The sequence below is a fragment of the Nanorana parkeri genome, unplaced genomic scaffold (assembly GCF_000935625.1).
Source record: "Nanorana parkeri isolate BGI_ZX_2015 unplaced genomic scaffold, ASM93562v1 scaffold1592, whole genome shotgun sequence".
Classification (NCBI taxonomy): domain Eukaryota; kingdom Metazoa; phylum Chordata; class Amphibia; order Anura; family Dicroglossidae; genus Nanorana; species Nanorana parkeri.
In genome coordinates this window covers 288,377-311,371 of record NW_017307860.1, presented here as the reverse complement: position 1 = coordinate 311,371, position 22,995 = coordinate 288,377, and the positions used below count along the sequence as shown (strand labels likewise).

Below are 22,995 nucleotides of genomic sequence, written 5' to 3'. Positions count from 1 at the left end.
CCCCCCCCGAAATAGCCGAATGTCGGTGGACTTCATTTAACATTTTCATTTTCACATCAACATGAAAGATAACCACAGATTGTCTTAAACGTCATCACCCACATTACAATCTCATTGTCCAATCGCTTCTAGATTTACCAGCAGCCATGTAGAGGTCGGATACAACCTGGATGAATTAGGCCAGTCTCCACACTACACAGCTGTTAGTAAATGTAATGGTGGCCTAATGGTTCAGCTTTAAAGGAGATTGTATGAACCGAACATAACGTGTGATCAGCTTTCTACTCTGAATTTGGATATACATTATGTTGGTTAAGCAATATTATATAAAAACATGTTAATTCACAATTTTACTGCAGCAAATCGCAGAAATTTCTTCCTCAGCTGGCTTTGGGTTCCAGAAGAATAATCTTTAATTTCCTTTTTATTTAATTCATTATTTTTTTATTTGTATCAGTAAGAGGCCTTTTTATAAAGATTGGCCAAATATCTGATTTTCATTTTGCCACTAAAATATACTTTTTTTCATTCACCCCCTGATGTCACCTTAAAGGAAATTCCTTCTCTGATGTCTCTTCACCAAAAATAAAAGGGTCAAGGTTTAGGGCAGAGTAAGTCATTGGTGTCATTCTCTGCAAGAAAATGAGTGAAACTGGCAAATTCCATCTAAAAGCGGGTTACATTCACCTTGCTCACATTGTTTCAGCAATCCCTGGATTGGCTTTATAAATAGGCACAACCATCAGAATCCATAAAAAGGACAAAATATGAATTGCAGCCTTTTATAAACAGGCCTCTCGGTGTTTAGTCTGTGTAGTAAATAATGTGTACATGGGTAAATGTTATTAATAAGCGGTCACCTCTCACCAACAGAGCCCCAGAAGTGACAGGTCCTCATCAAACAACGAGAGTGTAAGTTGGGATAAAAAAATCTCTGGAGGTTTTATATTTGAAATGTTAGGAAGAAATACATTTGGGAAATATTAGGATACATTGTGGAGTTTGTTAGGATACATTGTGGAGTTTGTTAGGATACATTGTGAAGTTTGTTAGGATACATTGAGGAGTTTGTTAAGACACATTGTAGTTTGTTAGGACACATTGTGGAGTTTGTTAGGATACATTGTAGAGTTTGTTAGGATACATTGTGGAGTTTGTTACCATATAACAGGAATCACCTGGACAATTACCTCCATAGCAGGATCACTGGAGAGTAATTTAATGAAATCTTCTGATTTACAAAGTCTGACAATGACTTGTAATGTAACGTTGAATGTTAATTCTTCTGAGATTTTACTGATTGGACTTTACATTGAATTTTGTTGTCATGTAAAGTTGAGTTGATGCCGCAGGGAACCTTCTGGCAGACAGGTGATAACAGCCGTGTTCCCGTCCTGTCTGGTGCTCACTCACTTGTTGCCATTAGCGGTTTAATTATTTTGTGCGCAAAATCTGATTCCTAGAAAGTTTTCTGTATTTCTATTCTCCGGGGTCAGCCGCTTCCGAGCACGGGACGGGACGTGATCATTCTGTTTATTTTCTGTTTGTTCTCGCTGGAAAATTCATTCCTTTTCATTATGCTGATGACACAATGACATTTGTAATGTTCTGGATTAATAAGAGCGGTCAGGGGGGAGGCGGCCATGCGGATGGCGCGGGACAATACCCGCTATGTGGTTCAGCATTCCTGCCCGTTCATTAATGGCTCAGTGTTCAATAGAATATTATACACAGCAGGCTGACCACACGAGAAATACTAATTATAAAGATTTAAAGCATTTCTGCAGTTTGGATTATTGTTATGTATCTTTGCTGCAGACGGGGTCCGGACTTCTTTTTACAGCTCCATGTTCTCCATGCCGGGAAACTTTGTGTACTCTCCTGTGGCAATAGTATTGTGGAAACTTCTGGCTGTGCAATATGGAGCCTCAGCAGCCATTTCCTGTCAAGGCCAGCTGACATTTTAATGGCCCCCTGTAGTTCTCAGTACTATTGGGATGTCAGAATGATGCAGCTCCCTGCAGCCAGTGGTCTTTCCTATTGGCCCAAACAGCACAGTGGCCACGGCCACAGTAGCTTGAAACATAGAGACACCTGGGGCATGTAGTCACTGCATTGCCACTGCTCCCATGCCCCCCATCACACCACAGGAAGGAGAATAGTAGGACTAGAGCAGTTACATATCTAGAAATCAAGAAATCTAAAGTGTGTACATTATCCGGGAGTATTTTGATGCCTAGAGTTCTACTTTTAAACTGGATTTCCCATTCTGTACACCGGCTATAAGGGCTGAGGATCCACGCTGACAGCGCCATCTAGTGTCTGTATAGGGATATAGGGGAAAGACCAACTTGTCCTATTAGCCTGACTTTGTTCTTTTTACATTTGAGGTTTATTTACATTTGTTATTTTTGTTTGTTTCTTTGAGTGTGTTATTGGGCTGCTTATCAGGTCTATCAGTTAAACAGCCCAGGACCTCCTTCCTCCTGCTAGCGATCCCTCTAGTGATAATAAAGATCTATATAGAGGGATCAGGACCTCCTTCCTCCTGCTGGGGATCCCTCTAGTGATAATAAAGATCTATATAGAGGGATCAGGACCTCCTTCCTCCTGCTGGGGATCCCTCTAGTGATAATAAAGATCTATATAGAGGGATCAGGACCTCCAGTCCATACTATTTGCTAATTTTTCCCAAATCTGCTTCCTCTGTAATTCTGGCCAACACTGGACCCCCACTATATTCTGTGTAATCATTCTTTTGCACTGCGGGTCTGATAGGAACTTGTATATATGTATCAGTATAATAAGTATCTATGTAATATAACATGTGTGACCTTAGTTACTGTTTTCTTTTTCTTTGATGTTTTGTTTTGTATCCAGCACAAGGGGCGAAGGGGGTTCTTCACAGTAAGATCAGTTAGGGTCTGGAACTCACTGCCACAGGCGGCGATCTCAGCAAATAATGTGGAATTGTTCAAGAAACTTTTGGACGATTTCTTAAGGGACCGTAATATACAGGGGTACAGGTAATATACAGGGGTACAGGTAACATACAGGGGTACAGGTAATATACATGGGTACGGGTAACATACAGGGGTACGGGTACTATACAGGGGTACGGGTAACATACAGGGGTACGGGTAACATACAGGGGTACGGGTAATATACAGGGGTACGGGTAACATACAGGGGTACGGGTAACATACAGGGGTACGGGTAATATACAGGGGTACAGGTAATATACAGGGGTACGGGTACTATACAGGGGTACAGGTAACATACAGGGGTACAGGTAATATACAGGGGTACAGGTAATATACAGGGGTACGGGTACTCCTAGAATGAGATCCTAATAGGTTGGACTTGATGGACTAATGTCTTTATTCAACCTCAAATACTATGTAACTATGTATCATTTTACATTTCACTTGTTTTTCTCTTTATTATCACATCGCCGGTATCGTTTCCTCATTTCTGCTCTTTGCACTTAATCTAAAACTGGCCACACACATTGCAATTTGATTGTGCCTCAGAATTCCTGATTGATGTATCTACCGTGTTTCCCCGAAAATAAGACACTGTCTTATATTTTGTTTTCCACGAAAAAAGACACTAGGTCTTATTTTCGGAGAAAGTCTTATTTTTACCTGGCCGCAGCTGTCAGTACAGATATCGGGCGTGCGGGCGGGCATGTGTGGGGGCGAGAGCTGCGGCCGGTGTTGTGTCGAATTCTGTTCTGCGTCGATATGTGTTCCCTTTGCCGCTCGGCTATTTCCGTAACCGCTCTATCTCCCTTCAGCTGCATATGAATCTACAGAGACTCCGCCTCTGTCCCGCCTCTCTGGAAGCTCCGGTTTTCAGTTAGTTAGAGACACAACACCGGTCTTGACATTGAAAATTTTGTTATATGTACAGCTCCCCGAAAGTAAGACCTAGCGCTATCTTCAGGGATTTCTGTAATATAAGACCTACCACCGAACTAGGTCTTATTTTCGGGGTAGGTCTTCTATTACATAAATCCCTGAAGATAGCGCTAGGTCTTACTTTCGGGGGAACACGGTATATGGGACAAGGATGTACCTGGCCTGATAGGAGTCAGTAGTCTGTTTAGAGAATCTCTTGCACTGTTGTGGATTGTTCAGTCAGATTGTATTGTGTTTGGCCAGCTGGAGTGACGCTCTCTTCTTTTTTAGGGATATGTATAGAACTCGGGCCGGATAATATTTAGTAACATTTGGGTGCAGGAAGTCGGGATCTTTCATGTTCCTTCATAAATGACCTGACTTTAAACTGATGATTTTATTTCTAATCTCCGACGTCTAGTCTCCTCCTCTTCTCTCCTCCTCTTCTCTCCTCCTCTTCTCTCCTCCTCGGTCCCCAGAGGCAATCCTGCAATCCGTACGGCAGTGTTCACTTCCTGATATTATGTTTTCTTTGTTTCTTGCAGTCACCCAGGACTCTGTCCCCGACTCCATCTGCGGAGGTGAGTCCAAGCTTCTCCCTGTCCGTCTCTGTAACTGAACACTGAGGGCGGAGTCGCACCTTTTCAGTGCATTGCGTCTTGTGTTTATGTGCGTTGCTGTACAGAAGCCCCGTCATTTTAATTGGGCTTCTAAGGTACCATTTAAAGGAGAACTATGAGGGGGAGGGGCTTTTCACTCACCTCATAGTTCTAGCCGACCTGTGACAATGAGACTGTCACAGGTCGGCTCAGTAGATCGGGAGGTGAGGGAACACATACCGGCGTTCGCTCACCTCTCGATCCTGTCACGGCTCTCTGCCGTGACAGGGGGAGGGGCTGGATTCCCCTCTCCCCGCTCCGATCTGCCAGCGCTGACTGGCGGAACGGACGGGGGAGGGGGCGGGTACAGCTGGCTCTGCCTCTAGATAGGCAGAGCCAGCTGTCACTCACGCAGCTGGGAGGATCCCGTCGTCTATGTCGGGATCCGCTCCGGCTGCGGCGTCTCAGTATACCTCGAGCTGCAGCTCCCTATATACTGAGCTTAGGGTGACGGGAGGACGCTAGTTTGTGTCCTCCCGTTACCCTAAGGAGAACTTTGGGGAAAAACACTGACCTCATAGTTCTCCTTTAATGAACCTGCACTTTCTTTTCTTATCACTTCATTGCTATCACATAGGGAAACTTACAATCTCTTGCCTGTGATAGCATATTAGTGGTCCCAGGTTCTCTTTAAGGGCCTGTTCACATGATATCAGGTCCTGATCAGGTGCGGATCTGCAGACTGATGCAGTGCGTTTTGGCCGCGTTTTTGATGCGTTTGATGCTGGAGTGGGGCTGTTAGTATGTTAGCTGCAGTGCAGTGCATTTTTAATGCGTTTTTGACGCGTTTGCGTTTCCTGACCGTTTCCAGACCATTTCCTGACCGTACAAAATGTGACATGCAGTATTTTTTCTGTCGTAACCTGAACGGACTGCGCACGTGAGAACTGGAGCCCATAAAACATAGGGATACATTGGGATGCATTTTGAGTGCAGCAGCGTACGGATCCGGTCAGCACACAAAACGGACATCGTGTGAACGGGCCCTAAGGAGACATTAGGGGTCTATTAGACTCCTAGTGTCACCTTTTTCCTTTAAAGAAGCTGTTCAGGTTCAGCTCGTGCTTGAATAGCTTCCTTTTCAGCTTCTTTAGCCGGGGAATGACAGCTGAGGAGCCGGGAGTGATGCAATCAGCGTCTCTTCCGGCTCCATTTTAGCGGGGAGGAGATTGGCAAACGCATGATCGCTGGTCTCTCTTCCTGCTGATACCCGTCATGCCGGTCCCAGGCCCGCAGGAGGGTCAGTGGAGCCTGGGAAGCAAGTCAGTGGTGGCGAGCGGTGGAGGGGGGGACTCTGTAAGCACTCTGGCGGCAGCTCAGCCACCAGAATCACTTCCAGTGTAAAGCCAACAGTCAACTTTACACAAGTGAACCGAGTCCCGGCGGCTATAGTCCGTTTCAAGGGGGGGGGCGCTGCCAATGACATACGGCAGAAGTGATGTCAGCAGCCCCAGCAGACGCTGTCTCTCAAGTGTCACTCCTGTCCTGGCTGCTACATAAAAGATTATGTAGGGAAGTGAGGGGAGGGGCGAAGGAGCTGGGCCAACATGGACAGTCATTTCAGAGGGAGAGGACATGCAAGGGGGGCGGGGGCTGGGCTAGGGAACTGACTCTTCCTGGAGAAGTCAAATTGTCTAGCAAGTCAGAGAGACGATACAAGTGAATAAAAAATAATTTATGGCAAAGCAGATCACTGCAAGTTCACATTTAGGATGTCGGGGTTTTCTGCGTATGACAGGGTCTCTTAACGCTCTGACAGTTGTGTCCCGCTCTCCGTGTCACCTCTTCTGGGGCTCCTCAGGTTGGGTTGTCACACATCTGTATATTGTATTTATTATGTGTCTTGGGGTCACCGTGCTCTCTCGTTTTAGGGATACCAGGATGGACGGGAACGGATAATCCAGAGATCTACCAGTCAGGGATCCATCAACTCTCCTGTGTACAGCCGCCATAACTACACTCCCACCATCTCCCGCTCACCCCAGCACTTCCACAGACCCGGTAAGTACCCGGGGAAGGGTGGGGGGGGTGCCTGAGACCTTACTGGGGGAGGGGATTCCGTGCTAAAATCTCTCAGCGAGCGCAAAACACACTTGCCATCTACTTCACTGAAGGCATGCTAAAGTGGTCTCGTAGCATCTCCTCTCACACAGGCTTCAGGCACTATGTGGCCCATTTTAAGTGCTTTTACAAATTGTTGAATTTGAGTCCCAGCTCCTTCCCTCGATTTACTAAAAATGTGTTTTCGCCTGAGCCCCCCATTGAAGAGGTTTACCATCACTTCCTGTCCTGATGGGAAGTAAGGTGAAATTTCTGCCGTGGGGACACGAACGGCAATTAAAACCCCCCGACAGTGGTTTTAACCCTTTACCCGCTTCATCCAAAAAATAAAGATTTTGATTATAAAAGTTATATTTCGGCCAAATGATGCTCCTCACAGCGTGCAGTAGAAGCTGCAGCGAGTCAGATAGAGCCCGCCTCATTTCCTGGCTGGAGGACATCAAGCACCATCTAGCCCTTTCCTGCCCAGCCTGCCTCTCCCTGGCCCCGCCCCCTTTCATTCAGTTCTTTCAATCATGGAGGTTCAGCATCAGAAGTGTGGGCGTTACCTAGGGCGGTCTGCATGCAAATACAGCCTGCCTAGGAACACCCACTCCTGACATCCACCCATCAAGGCATTGTACTATTTGCATAACTCCTCCCAAGATCCCGCCCACTGCTTGTATCAGGACTGAGGGCTCTTGAGAGGAACACTGAGTGCTGTGATGTTTTCAGGAATCTGTGTACAGCACTCTACTGGCCCCTCCCACCTACCCATGATCTGCCTACATTGTATAGAACAGCACAGAGACCCACATGATCTAAAATAATGTATGTCATAAAAATGGAAACGTTTTATTTAAAATTTAATTATCATGTTGATGGGGGAGGGGAGGAACCAGGGAAGGCAAAATACAGATTAAGCTTCAGCTTTAGGATCGTATGCATCGGCCGGGAGCATTGTTTGGATATTTTCTTCTGTATTTTGTGAACAAACAATTTGCAGCTTATTTGTCTATTGAAATACACAAAATTGTTGACTGTAGCAAGTTGGAAACACTCCAGAAATATCCAGAGCTATATACACAGGTAAAGATATTTCTATTTTAGGGCTGTTACTGATTAACATTTTCGTGTTCGATTAATCGAAAATTTTTTTAATCGATTAATTTTGATAACGCAGATACAGATCCAACTACTGATTGTGCGTCACTGCTCCGCCTACTTCTGCCAAACATCAAATCACTGTTGAGTCTCCCTCCTTTACCGTCCATGAGGTACCAGGGCGGGTACGTTTACTGGAAGCCTGATTTCATCTCTCAGTGGGTGTGGCAGCTCAGTATGAAGGCTGACTTCTGGTCTGCGGACATAAATCATGATGTTATGCTTGTCATTGGAATGTGTTCAGGGTGTTGTTGTTCTATAGCTGCCTACAGTTTATCTTTAAAGCAGACCTTGCAAGAAAAAAAAAAAAGGAGAACGTTTACATTTGACCATTTTGACCCAAATAAATGTCCCTCTAGATTTGTAAAATAAATGAAATATTAATCTCACTTTTATTGGATTCTTCTATAATAAATATTCTGTCCCCGCCCACTGCATGTTGTTGATTGCAACTTGCCCCCATGTAGCTCAGCCCTGAGGCTTCTCAGATGTGTCAGCTCCAGAATACACTCATCCACAGGAAATGCCGGCCATGTATAGAGCGGGTGACGACATGTCACTCTATCGGGTAGACGTGGGACACGTTTTTCATGCGGTCACAGCGCAAGGTCTTCTTTAAAGCCTTTAAATTGTCTTTGTCGGAGTTAATGAGGCTGCCGCTTTAACCCTTTTGTCCCTGTAACCTTTTGAGTTTCTTTCCCTCTCTCAGGCTATATAACTTTTTGCTTAATTTGATTTTAAAAAGTTTTGCGTCCTCCATATTCCTCCCGAACCTGCCTCTTATTTTACTCTGTTCTCTGTTCCTCCGTCTGTCTCTTTTTCCTGTTTTCTGTCCGTAATCTCCCGGCTTCCTTACGTCCTGTCACTTTCCAGAGCTGTTGTGTACTGGTGTGCAGCGCTTCTCGTACACCCGCACCGGCAGCTTCAGCTCCACCCTCAGCGACTCCCGTCCCAACTCCCCTTTCAGACATCACCCGATCCTCCATGTCAAAGGTAAGCGGACCGGTCACGCCAGCGCCCTGCGCCTTATTGGCTTCTCTGGGGCGGGAAACCAATAAGTTGGCTGTCCGAGCCCTGAGGCCGCTCTCTTGCTGCACGCTTCATGGTGGCTGCACCGCTTGTCATGATCGCCTGCTGTGTGTGTTTGATCAACGGCATGCTTAAAGGGTCGTTCCCCCCCTAAGCGTGGCGTTTCAGTGATGGGTGGCGACTGATAGGCAGAGCCGCCGGCTGACTTCTTATATCTCTTTTAAGGTCTAACAGTGAGAACTTCGAGTACAGTTCCTGGCTCAGTCCCTGCCCACCCCAACAGGGATGGTGGGAGACCCTCATAATGGGCACAGCGGGTGTACAGACCCGGAAACTCATTACAGGGATGGGGGGAGCTCCTCATAATGGGCACAGCAGGTGTACAGACCCGGGAACTCAGCACAGGGATGGTGGGAGCCCCTCATAATGGGCACATCATGTGGGCGGAGCTTGGATCTGAGCACAGGGATGATGGGTACCTCTGATAATGGGCACAGCATGTGGGCGGAGCTTGGATCTGAGCACAGAGATGATGGGTACCCCTGATAATGGGCACAGCATGTGGGCGGAGCTTGGATCTGAGCACAGAGATGGTGGCCTCATATTGGGCATATCGGCAGGCATAGCTGGGAACTCAAAGAGATATAAGAACCTGTTAGGTGGTTGAACTCTTCAGCACTGAAATGTCAGTTTTGAGGTGGAACAAACCTTTAATAGAGATGTGTAAATCCCAAATGAATTTAAAGGACCGGTAACCCTGAAATGCAAGTCGCCCTCATGTAAATTTTTTAAAATTTTCCTGTGAAAAATCTAACTCTGCATTTGTCACTGAGCTAAGGGCATGTCTGTGAAGGTTCCTCATTCACCCAGGTCATAGCTTATCTGTAGAAAATAAATCAAGACAATGGGACTAGCTGTATTCTTCTTGAAGATGTTGTGCTGGTCATCCGGCTAGCTTTCTCAATTCACAATTCGGATGACCAGCAAAGGCAATGACCAAGAAAAACACAGCGAGTCCAACTGCTTTGATCTATTTTCTACAGATAAGCTAAGGGCAGCCCATTGTTATTAGCTGCAAGTGCAATGATGCTGTCCGCCTGTCCCTTCTTCATAGGTATGAACATGTATGCTTGGACTATCCCAGTGTACACACCATTGGAACATCTGGTCCGCCATTAGATGGCAGGATCTGACTGCACTGTCCTATAACGCTGCAACTGATCTTTAGAAATGATTGGGGCCACTTAGAGTTACCGGTTCCTTCGTTCATATAACACGTTCACACTTCACATGTGGATTGGAGATCCCGCCTCTCATTGTTGGTTTGCACATTTCTGCACCCCGTGCTTACTGTGTCTTTAAGAGTTTTCTTTGTTTCCTGTCACTTTACACATTTCTGAACAGTGCGGAGCTCCTGCATTCCTAAAAGTTCAGATGAGGTGCACAGCTTTTTGGGTAATTGCACCTCAAACGCAATGTTGTCCTTTTGTTTCAGCCGGTCCATCACCACCTACACTCTATAGCTAGCAGTTCATGGACATGGAACCATCATTTCTCCCTTCGTCCCTGCTCACACTTACAGTGCCAATATTTGGTGATAAAACCTCAAACACAGCAGGCAAAATGCCTACCGAAAGGGCCCCACTGGGCTGCCCTATAATGACACGTGGCAAACGTGGAAACATGTGCCCAAATGCAAGTGTGAATGGGGCCTAAGGCCAAAAGTACGTGGACACCTCTCCATATGATTGAGCTCAGTGAGCGCTACTGTTTTTGCTACAGCATACAAAGACATTGTAGACAATTGTGTTCTTCCAGCATTGTGGTCACAGTTTGGTGAAGACCCTTTTCTGTTCCCCCATGACTGTCCCCTGCGTACAAAGCCAGCTCCATAAAGACATGGTGTGACCAGTCTGGTGTGGAGGAACTCGAGTGTCCTGCACTGAGCCCTGACCTCAACCCTACTGAACACCTTTGAGATGAATGGGAATGCAGATTGGGAGCTGGAGGTTTTTTTGGAGCCCTATGTGGGGTCCAATGTGTATATAGTAGTCTTCTCATCCAGAATGAGTGTCTGACCTCACAAATAGGCTCAAATTCTCACAGACACCATCCAAAATCTTGTGGAAAGTCTTCCCAGAATAGCGGAGGATAATTTGGCCACATAGGAAGGCCAACTCCATGTTAATGCCCATGGCTCATAGGCCCATAGTGGTGTGATGGTCAGGTGTCCCGGAACTTTTGGCCATATAGTATATCTCAATAATACAAGGTGGCTAAAGTTGTATATTGTCCTATATTTCATTTTGACTTTTGTCCATGTTATTTAGCTCTGTAAGGCTCTTACAGTATTGTGGTCACTCTGAACAAGTTTTTCCCCAATATTTATTACATTTGGTTAACAATAGAGGCCATAAGTTTATAATTGTCATTGGTGAGTGTTGCATTGGTCTGTAACACTGTTGATCCCACGGTGTGGTGGTGAAGGATGCGTCTATCATTTTGCAGCCTCAGTGGTGTATTTCGGTCAGTGCAGTATACCCTGAAATAGTTTGTGGACGGAGCTCACTTGTCCAGCTTTGGGCATTTACAAAAAACCTCGTATATTTCTCATTGTAATCAGTGCATGGTTTGTGCTTTAGAGGCTCTGTCCTTCTTGAGCTCAATGTATGGACCCGTCCACAACAGGCAATACTGCGCTCCGTACTCATGAAAGGACATGAATCCATCAAATTCACCCCCCAAAACACCCTCCTAACCCTAAGGGGCCCATTTACAATATTGCAATGAGGTAACATCTAGTAAAACATGCATTTTACCTCTCCTTTCCACCACACGCAGTATCACATGGGTGTGTGTGCATTGCCGTGTGGCATCCAGCACGCGTAAAACACACCTGCGGTATAGCGGACCTCAGATGTGCGCTGCATTACGAACCCGGTATTATATAAAGAACCGAACATTAGCATGTAAGCACTTAGAAAAGTAATTTCATTTTTAGTAAAGCATTATAATTATTTATCGGTGGAATGACGTCTGCGCCTCATGGTGTGCTTTGTGGTACACCGGGTTGCCAAAATTGCATTGAGATGCATCCACAGCCTATTTAAACTCAAACGGCTGCCTTACCACCCCCCATACACATGTGTAAAAAGAGCCCTTAGTGAATGGCTCCTCACATTTACAGTGGACAGGTCAGAGTGTTGTGTTCAGTAGTGGCCGGTGGTCAGACACTGTGAGCGCACCGTTAGAACAGTTCCTTAATTGCTGCTTTGTAGGGGGCTGAGGGTCTTCAGCAATGACGAGTCCTCTAATAGCTCAGCTGGTAGAAGGATTGCACTGGATGTGTCACAACTTAGACATTTGATAACATCCTGGAATCTTTTTAGGCAAACTCCAGCTGTGGTGAAAGACCCCATCATGCGTCTGCCTCTGGAAGTCACGCCTGTGGCTGTCAGAGTCTCGCAATGCCTCATGGGACCTGTAGGTGCACTGCAGCTGGGGTGCCAGAGCTTGTCTACTCCTGTTTAGTATTCCCTACTCCAGATAAAATGAAAAAAACTCCGGAGTTACATCCTAAAAATCCATCCTAGTCCCTGAACTCTGAGCAACAATGTATCTTATTGGTGTATCACTCGTCTGTAGATCCTCCAATCATCTCTGACGCTGTCCTTCTTGTAGGGGGGGGGGGGGGGTCTTGGAGCGGTGACTACTCTACAACACACACAGGGACCATGGGGAACAGACGTAGCCCCCCTCCAGAAGGAAGGACAGTGTCAGAGATGATTGGAGGATCTCCAGCCGAGTGATACACAAATAAGATACATTGTTGCTCAGAGTTTAGGGACTGGGATGTCTTTTTAAGATTAAGAGGGTTTTTGTGGTTGTTTTAAAATTTCGATCAATAAGATGTGATTTCCTTTTTATTACTTTCCTGAAACTGATTCATGACTTTAGAAAGCCGCTCTCATATGTCGGTGCTTTGTAGGAAGGTGACATGTACAGAACGGCCCCTAATAACACAGCCAGACCTGTTTTCACCACCGGGGGATGGGGTGATGGTGCTGAATGGGTCGCTTGTCTCTCAGGTGATGACCGAACTTTCATATCTCTGACTCTCCGTACAACATGGAGTCACTCGTGTTCTGACCGTCCTTCCTGCTTGATTAACGTTTGATTTCCTGTTTGATTTTCTGTATCTTTTTTTTTTTTTTACGGTTTAATTTTGATCTCCCGCTTATGTCCCGCTCTCTCTTTTTCATTTCTTTTCATCTTTTTTTTTCTCTTGTTTTTGTGTTCTTTTTGTTGTTTTTTTTCTTTCCCTTTGGAGGCACTGAGCCCAACAGCGGCAGGAACTCCCCTCTCCCATATCGGCCGCTAACGCCTACATACTCTCAGGCCACCAAACATTTCCATATTCCAGGTAGGAGGCTGTGTCTGTCTGCGTCCTGTCCGAGTGTAGACCGTAGGAGAGTCCGTTGTGTCTGTGTCCATTGTCTTCGTTTGCTGTGTGTCTGGGGATTCCGATCGAGTTGTAGAACCGATGCATTAGGGTGAATCCGGCCGTTCACTTTGCACTTTGCAGGGGGAGTTTCCTTAGCTCGGTGAATGTGTTGAAGAGTCCCTTTGCAAAGACTATTCTGCTTGCACATAATTGAATGATGGAGCTTCACCTCATTCACTAAACCGAGGGAACATTCCCTTGCAAAGTGAACAGCCTGTTTGTCTTTAGTAAATGAACCCCATTGACTCATTAAGCACTGTGCAATCTGTTGACGTTACATAAATCCTGTATAATAATAATAATAATTACAGACTAACGTATATAAACCTCTGTGCTTATTCTGACCTAACAAACTACTAATAAAGTGGAACTGAAGCCAAAACTTTTCACACATTTTGGAAAGAGCAAGGGAGGGTTAGTCAGCTTTTTTTTTTTTTTTTTTGCCACATGTGTCCCATTGGGGAGATTTCCTTTTACATCCTGTCCGATAGCCACAACAGGAAGTGGTAATTCCCCCAAAGTGAGGGAAATCCCTTGTCATGGTCACCAAAACTAGTGTCTCCATTGGAAGATTTCCCATCTATTCCTGTTCTGATGACAACCCGAAATTTGGGATTTTCTTTCACTTTCAGTGATGACGGCCACCAGGACTAAGGCTAGGTTCAGATATCGGTGATCCCAGGGCGCGCGTCCCGGGACCGCGCGATCGTGCACAATTGCACACAGCTGTTGCCGTGCGGTCCCACTGATTTCGACGGGGTTACATCCGCTTGACAATCGCTAAAAAAAGTACATGTACCTTTCTTTGTGTCACACAACGCATGGCTTTTTTAGCCGCGACCGCATTTAATTGCACGGGCAGTATTGCGGCGGGGACCTGCCCGAAGCAACTGAGGTGCCATTAGAAAATAATGGGATCACCAGCGCACCAGCACGTTTGGCGGTGGTGAGCGATTCCGTGACTGTGTAACCATCCGCACTGGTTCGTGCACAATTGCCACGTGGTCACGGATCGCTATAGTGTGAGCCTAGCCTCATAGAGAGAGTGAATCTCTGTAACGGGGACACAGACAGCAGTAAAACCTGACGGGGGTCTAATCCACCTCCACTCCATCCAGAATTGTTTTACAAGTGTTGTCTGCAGTCGCACTTTAAAGGAGAACTATGAGGTCAGGGCTTTTCCCCATAGTTCTCCTTAGGGTAACGGGAGGACACAAACTAGCGTCCTCCCGTCACCCTAGGCTCAGTATATAGGGAGCTACAGCTCGCGGTACACTGAGACGCCGCAGCCGGAGCGGATCCCGACATCGATGTCGAGATCCGCCCAGCTGCGTGAGTGACAGCTGGCTCTGCCTATCTAGAGGCAGAGCCAGCTGTACCCGCCCCCTCCCCCGTCCGTTCCGCCAGTCAGCGCTGGAGGATCGGAGCGGGGAGGGGGGAATCCAGCCCCTCCCCCTGTCACGGCAGAGAGCTGTGACAGGATCGAGAGGTGAGCGAACGCCGATATGTGTTCTCACTTCCCGATCTACTGAGCCGACCTGTGACAGTCTCATTGTCACAGGTCGGCTAGAACTATGAGGTGAGTGGAAATCACTCATCTCATAGTTCTCCTTTTAAGCAGTTGTCACTCCGGTGTTACAATGTAACATAGAACAGCACCTGCGCTCCTTTTATATCCCATAATACCACAAAATATATACAATGTATCCAATCCTCCTATGTGTGTTCTCTCCTATAAATCAGCAAAACAATATTTGTAAATATGTACGTCCAGTTCATGTGCAGAAGAATCAAACCGACATGCATATAAAAACAAATCTGTTCATAGAGTATAAATAATCGCAACAATAAAATAAAATAATAAATAAATGTAACAATCGCACAGCTAATGCCTTGTGTTGGCGTTTCCTCTGAGACCTCCAATGAGTGCAGAATGTGTAAATGTAACAGACACTTCTGGTGCTCAGTGCCACTCCACCTCTTCTCTAGGAAGCTGCCGTCACCGTCTTCCCAAGTGTGAGCTCTGCTTTGCATGATTGCGTCACTTTGGCTCCGCCCTATGCGTCAGGGGGCTTGGAGCGAGGTGACCCCTTTCCCCTGTATGCACATGTTTATGTTTTATGCACATTTTCATTATCTTTTCTCTGTTACATTCTCTGCTGCACATTATTTTCTCAGCCATGATTTACATGAGTGCAGTTGTAGATACATTGTTTCCTTTATATCTCAGTATTGGGGTATATTACATAGTTACATAGTTAGTCAGGTTGTAAAAAGACACAAGTCCATCGAGTTCCACCTAATATATAGCGCTGCACTACATTAACTCATTGCAGATGATTCGGGGTAAGGCAGCACAGGCAGCATAGGCTGGTTGGTTGGGGATCCCATGGCTGACCTGTCCTGTAGGGATGAACCCGCGTTTACAGGGCACCCCCACTTACGCATGGCTTCCTATAGATGTAAAGCATTATCTCCACCCGGAATGGGAAAGTCACCATTAGCTGGACCATGTGCTGATGAGTAGAGGAACTTGTCTCAGTCCTCGTTTCGCTCAATGCCGAGGTCCAACGGCTGTAAATGTCCAGCACTGTCCTCTCTCCTGCACCCAGTAGTCTAACTGCATTTATCTGCCACTGCACTCCACCTATTACTCTCTAAATTCATAGGAAAATATTTCAAGCGGTCCTCCAGCTAAAAATAACTAAATCAAAATGAATAGCCTATTAAAATATTTTTTAAAAACTGCTTTTGTTGTGACATTCACATTGAGTCCAGAGCTCTCCTTGCTTTTCTACCACACAATGTCCTCATGATGGCCATCATTTAACCCACTTCTCCTGAGCCCAGGTCATCCTTGACTCACCCCCAGCCTGTGACCGGGGGCATGTGAAGGAGAAGCAGCATAGCAATGAGCTCATCTCTGTCACTCTGTTTTCTCCTCCTATCAGCATGTTCATTGCCATCATATGAACTGATTGGCTCCTTTTACTGCTTTTCCCTCCCCCAATCTGACCTCTGTTGTACAGCGACTGCAAATCAGTTAAAATTCACTGATTGCATAAAAAAAACACATGTAATACTATATTAAGTAGCTGCCGACAATTAGTATTTGGATAGAATATCACAGACATTGTATCTTCTGACCCAGCCTTGTTCACTGACAGTATTTCCTCTCTTAAAGCCCTGAGGATGGGGGTGAGTTCTGGACCCCGAATCATGTTGGCTCCGTCTTAGACTTTTCTGCTTGTTTTGCATTGGAATACATTTATATCTGGAGTATTGATCTGTGGAGGGAAACATCAATCTCAAATCCATTCATTCCCCAGTCCAAAAGTCTAGACGCCCCGTACAGAGCACAGCAACACTATTGGATGGGAACAGCATGAGGGCAATGCCAGGACTCCAGCGCGTCCTTTCTGTTCCTGAAATGGGTGCAGCAGAGAAGATGCTCCTGGATTTGTGCCTTACAGAGCCGGGGGCGGGGGGGGGGAAAATAGCTCCCTCTTGTGGCTTTTAATGCATACAGAGCAATGGGTGGTGGGACTTCCTGTATGCATACAGAGCGATGGGTAGTGGGACTTCCTGTATGCACACAGAGCGATAGGTGGTGGGACTTCCTGTATACATACAGAGCGGTAGGTGGTGGGACTTCCTGTATGCATACAGAGCGATGGGCGGTCGGACTTCCTGTATGCATACAGAGTGATAGGCGGTGGGACTTCCTGTATACATACAGAGCGGTAGGTGGTGGGACTTCCTGTATGTATACAGAGCAATAGGTGGTGGGACTTCCTGTATGCATACAGAGCGATGGGCGGTCGGACTTCCTGTATGCATACAGAGTGATAGGCGGTGGGACTTCCTGTATACATACAGAGCGGTAGGTGGTGGGACTTCCTGTATGTATACAGAGCAATAGGTGGTGGGACTTCCTGTATGCATACAGAGCGATGGGCGGTCGGACTTCCTGTATGCATACAGAGTGATAGGCGGTGGGACTTCCTGTATACATACAGAGCGGTAGGTGGTGGGACTTCCTGTATGTATACAGAGCAATAGGTGGTGGGACTTCCTGTATGCATACAGAGCGATGGGCGGTCGGACTTCCTGTATGCATACAGAGTGATAGGCGGTGGGACTTCCTGTATGCATTCAGAGCGCTGGGCAGGGGGACTTCCTGTATGCATACAGAGGGATGGGCAGTGCGACTTCCTGTATGCACACAGAGCGATGGGCGGTCGGACTTCCCGAATACATAAAGAGAGATGGGTGGTCGGACTTCCTGTATGCACACAGAGGGATGGGCGGTCGGACTTCCTGTATGCACACAGAGGGATGGGCGCTGGGACTTCCCGAGTACATAAAGAGAGATGGGTGGTGGGACTTCCTGTATGCCCACCTATCACATGGCAGTGTTCTTCTGCTATACAGATCCTATTGGTCCTCCTCTGCCACAACTGACCTCTAGATTTCGGCGGTGTTTACATTTCCAGTGCTTGATGAGCCGGGATTCACCTACAAGGAATCTCTGTGTGATGTGGGTGGAAGTTTTCTCATATTAGCACCTTGTTGGGATCGAATTCTTTTTTCTTCTTTTTAATATTACAAATGGGATTTAGAGGAAAGAACATCTGTAGGTTGAGTCTTGCAGTTGTATCTGCTCCTCTACCGGATTGAAATGGCTTAGTCTGATTTCACAGGCAAAATATAAGCAGATGAACCTCGGTAGGCGGTAAATTACATGGCATAGGTACCTAGTAAGTGACATCGATGGTTAGTAAGCGACATTCATTGTTACATAGTTACATAGCCCGTTACATTGTATGGCGTTCACTTTGTATCTTTGATTCTAATTCTTTCCTTTGTTTTGTTTGTATCACATCATTTTTCATGTGTTGGGTTTATATCCATCCAATAGCAGCGCACCAATCCTCTCACTATTCACATACTACTACTAAAGTGCTTGGGTTCAGCTCATTTTATTTATTCACATCAGTCATTCAGATCTTATTTTACATTTACATGATACATTGTATACATCTGTAAAAGGATTCCCCGCCATGAACGGCCCAGGTGCTTATAAAACTTGTAAAAACCTTTTAATATTCATCATAAAACCTAAAAGTGAAGGATTTAACAGGGAGTGATCGTCTCTATCACGACACACCTCGTCCACCTACCTCTATGGTATTTTGCCTCCCAGTCGTCTCTCGAAATAGTTGCAATTTGTCACTTAACAAAATGCTTGTTGAAGAAAAGCTGATACGTATCTGTTCTGCTTCATGTTACCACCGCTGTGTCACCATCTGTCTTGCGTCTTCTTTACCAGTAATAATATGTGATGATGAATCTTCATCGGTTTGTTTTACGTGTAGTGCCGTAGGACGATTTTGGTATTATTTCGACGTTCAGAGTCGCTGATGTTACATTCGCATCTCGGCGTTTTCCGGTGCCGGCTAAAAAATCCTTCTTTTCTTTCCGCAGACCAGGGCGTGAACATGTACCGGAAGCCTCCGATCTACAAGCAGTATGGTAACGTTTGTCCTTACATTGTGGATAATTCTCTCTTGCCTGTTTTGCTGTGCGGTCACCGCCTGGCCTCTGCATGTCCATCTTCTCGGTGACACCGCCGACACTGCGGGGCTTGGTGCAGCCAATCATTTCCTAAACGTGGATTGTCTCCTTTTTTTAAAATGTTGGCTAGCCAGCCCACTGCTTGCTTCAGGAATGACAGCTCTTGAGGCAGGGTGCTGTGATGTCTTCAGGAAGCTATGTACAGCACCCAGCCGGCTGAAAGACCGTGCCCCCCTACCATTCACTGGGTAACATTTAGCATAATACGTCCCCGAATGACTGCAGGGACGGGTCCAAAGTAACCCAAATAACCACTCAATTCAGTGTGACTGGAGCTAGTTCTGATTGGTGCCGGGAGGGAAATCCTCTGCTCATTGGTGGTTGGGTTTCTTGAGCGTAGAATGCTCTTAGTTTAGCAGGAAATTCCACCATTCTATTTCTCGCTGACTGATCTGTGTCCCCCGCAGCTCCGATTATCTGTAATTGTTTGACGCTCTTCCCTCCCATCTCATATCTCTGTAACATTGTCTTGTTTTATTTTGTTTTATGGTGTGTTGTGTGTGTGTCGCCCTCCTAACATGTCCCCCCCGCGGCCTCATCGTATCTCCTCAGTAAGTACTTGGCTTCCTCAATCCCACAAAGCGCTTCTGGGCACTTGGCTTAGTCTCTTCTTCCCGTTTCCTGCACTGTCACTCATTAAAACCTCTGCGAAAGTCAGGCTACGTCAGCATGGCCCTGTGTATCCTCTTCTCTCCGCTGGCGGGGAAGACAAAGAGATAGACGGGGGGAAGAAGGATAACACAGAATACACAATGTAAAAGACTAATAGGAAACACAAAGTAGAAGACTAATAGGGAACACAAAGTAGAAGAATAATAGGGAACACAAAGTAGAAGAATAATAGGGAACACAAAGTAGAAGAATAAATGGGAACACAAAGTAGAAGAATAAATGGGAACACAAAGTAGTTACATAGCCCGTTACATTGTATGGCGTTCACTTTGTATCTTTGATTCTAATTCTTTCCTTTGTTTTGTTTGTATCACATCATTTTTCATGTGTTGGGTTTATATCCATCCAATAGCAGCGCACCAATCCTCTCACTATTCACATACTACTACTAAAGTGCTTGGGTTCAGCTCATTTTATTTATTCACATCAGTCATTCAGATCTTATTTTACATTTACATGATACATTGTATACATCTGTAAAAGGATTCCCCGCCATGAACGGCCCAGGTGCTTATAAAACTTGTAAAAACCTTTTAATATTCATCATAAAACCTAAAAGTGAAGGATTTAACAGGGAGTGATCGTCTCTATCACGACACACCTCGTCCACCTACCTCTATGGTATTTTGCCTCCCAGTCGTCTCTCGAAATAGTTGCAATTTGTCACTTAACAAAATGCTTGTTGAAGAAAAGCTGATACGTATCTGTTCTGCTTCATGTTACCACCGCTGTGTCACCATCTGTCTTGCGTCTTCTTTACCAGTAATAATATGTGATGATGAATCTTCATCGGTTTGTTTTACGTGTAGTGCCGTAGGACGATTTTGGTATTATTTCGACGTTCAGAGTCGCTGATGTTACATTCGCATCTCGGCGTTTTCCGGTGCCGGCTAAAAAATCCTTCTTTTCTTTCCGCAGACCAGGGCGTGAACATGTACCGGAAGCCTCCGATCTACAAGCAGTATGGTAACGTTTGTCCTTACATTGTGGATAATTCTCTCTTGCCTGTTTTGCTGTGCGGTCACCGCCTGGCCTCTGCATGTCCATCTTCTCGGTGACACCGCCGACACTGCGGGGCTTGGTGCAGCCAATCATTTCCTAAACGTGGATTGTCTCCTTTTTTTAAAATGTTGGCTAGCCAGCCCACTGCTTGCTTCAGGAATGACAGCTCTTGAGGCAGGGTGCTGTGATGTCTTCAGGAAGCTATGTACAGCACCCAGCCGGCTGAAAGACCGTGCCCCCCTACCATTCACTGGGTAACATTTAGCATAATACGTCCCCGAATGACTGCAGGGACGGGTCCAAAGTAACCCAAATAACCACTCAATTCAGTGTGACTGGAGCTAGTTCTGATTGGTGCCGGGAGGGAAATCCTCTGCTCATTGGTGGTTGGGTTTCTTGAGCGTAGAATGCTCTTAGTTTAGCAGGAAATTCCACCATTCTATTTCTCGCTGACTGATCTGTGTCCCCCGCAGCTCCGATTATCTGTAATTGTTTGACGCTCTTCCCTCCCATCTCATATCTCTGTAACATTGTCTTGTTTTATTTTGTTTTATGGTGTGTTGTGTGTGTGTCGCCCTCCTAACATGTCCCCCCCGCGGCCTCATCGTATCTCCTCAGTAAGTACTTGGCTTCCTCAATCCCACAAAGCGCTTCTGGGCACTTGGCTTAGTCTCTTCTTCCCGTTTCCTGCACTGTCACTCATTAAAACCTCTGCGAAAGTCAGGCTACGTCAGCATGGCCCTGTGTATCCTCTTCTCTCCGCTGGCGGGGAAGACAAAGAGATAGACGGGGGGAAGAAGGATAACACAGAATACACAATGTAAAAGACTAATAGGAAACACAAAGTAGAAGACTAATAGGGAACACAAAGTAGAAGAATAATAGGGAACACAAAGTAGAAGAATAATAGGGAACACAAAGTAGAAGAATAAATGGGAACACAAAGTAGAAGAATAAATGGGAACACAAAGTAGAAGGAGAACACAGAAATGTATCCTGTGCACACAGCAGGCCTTCAAAGACAAATTACAAAATATTTAGAAAGATGCTCTTTTCCCTAAATTCTGTCTGTGGCAGGCTGTGTGTATGTGTCTGTGTCTACTACACCTCCACATAGCACACAACGCGTCTCCATCTCTCCATCGCTCTCCCATCTGAGGGCTTCAGGGGACCGTATTGTGAAATCACAAATCACCACCAGAGAGCGCCAGAGCCACATAAAGTTACATGTGAGCACTACAAGAAGAGCATTGTCCAACTTTCATATTTCTGATCCTTCCCCCTCCCTCCTCCCTCACAGCTTTTCTTTCCTTGTCTTTCCTTTTCTTCCTTCCTCCATTACAACTTTACTTTGTTTCTCTTTTCTGTCTTTTCCTTCCAGCTTTCATTTTCTTTCCATACCATTACTTTCCATTTTTAAAATTTCCCTTTACTTCCTATATCCTTTTCTTTATCTTCTATCTTTTTTTTTTCCCTTTATCCTTCCTTTGCTCTGTCCTTTCATTTCTTTTTTTGTGTTCCTTTTCTTCTATTTCCTCTCCTCTTTCCTTTCCTTTCCTCTCCTGTCCTCTTTCCTTTTTCCTTTCTTCTTTCATTTCCTTACCTTTCCTCTCCCCTTTTCTGTCCTCTTTCCTCTCCTGTCCTCTTTCCTTGTTCCTTTCTTCTTTCCTTTCCTCTTTCATTTCCTATTATCTTACCTTTCCTTTGTCCTTTCCCTTCCATTCCTTTTCCTTTTCTTTTCTTCTCCTTTCCCTTTCCTTATTTTGCATTCTCTTTCTTTCCATTCAATTTCCCTTCCCTTCCTTTTTTCCCTTCATTTTCATTCTATTTTCCATTTTCCTTTCTTTTCCTCTCATTTCTCTCCCTTTCTTTCTTTTGCTATCCTTCTTTTTCCATTTCATTTCCCATTCCCTTCCTTCCCTTTTTCTTTCTCTGTCCTTTCCATTTCTCTTTGATCCCCCCCCCCCTTTTTGTTGTTTTTTACCTTTTCCTTGTCATTTCATTTCATTCCCTTTCATTTTCTTTCTGTTCCCTTTCTTTCCTGTCCCTTTAATTCGATTCCTTTGTCTCCCTTTCCTTTTCCTTTTTATTTTCCTTCCTTTCCTTACTTTTTATGTATTTATTATTCCTGCCACTTCCTTTGCCTCTCTCTCCTTTGTATTACCCTGTGGTGTAATTTGTCTCCTTTCTGTCCTCATGCACTGACACACATACACATAGACACACACACATACATATACACACACACATACATATACACACACACATACACACACATACACAATACAGTGTCTGTCGGCATCATTAGTTGAGAAGACGTAGCGGGAGAGTGTTGCATTTAGTAGCAGTATCCCCAGCACGTGGTCAGGTGTTCAGGGCTCCTGGC

The 22,995-nt window shown here is 45.6% G+C and overlaps 1 protein-coding gene across 1 annotated transcript in view; it reads left to right on the top strand.

Moving 5' to 3' along the window:
* ABLIM1 (actin binding LIM protein 1) overlaps positions 1-22,995 on the top strand; it is a 60,284-nt gene that overhangs the window by 12,471 nt on the left and 24,818 nt on the right. The window contains exons 5-9 of the mRNA XM_018570761.1: positions 4,448-4,483; positions 6,433-6,562; positions 8,639-8,758; positions 13,125-13,217; positions 18,786-18,833. Coding sequence (XP_018426263.1) covers positions 4,448-4,483; positions 6,433-6,562; positions 8,639-8,758; positions 13,125-13,217; positions 18,786-18,833 — 427 coding nt within the window. The remainder of the gene's footprint in view (positions 1-4,447; positions 4,484-6,432; positions 6,563-8,638; positions 8,759-13,124; positions 13,218-18,785; positions 18,834-22,995) is intronic.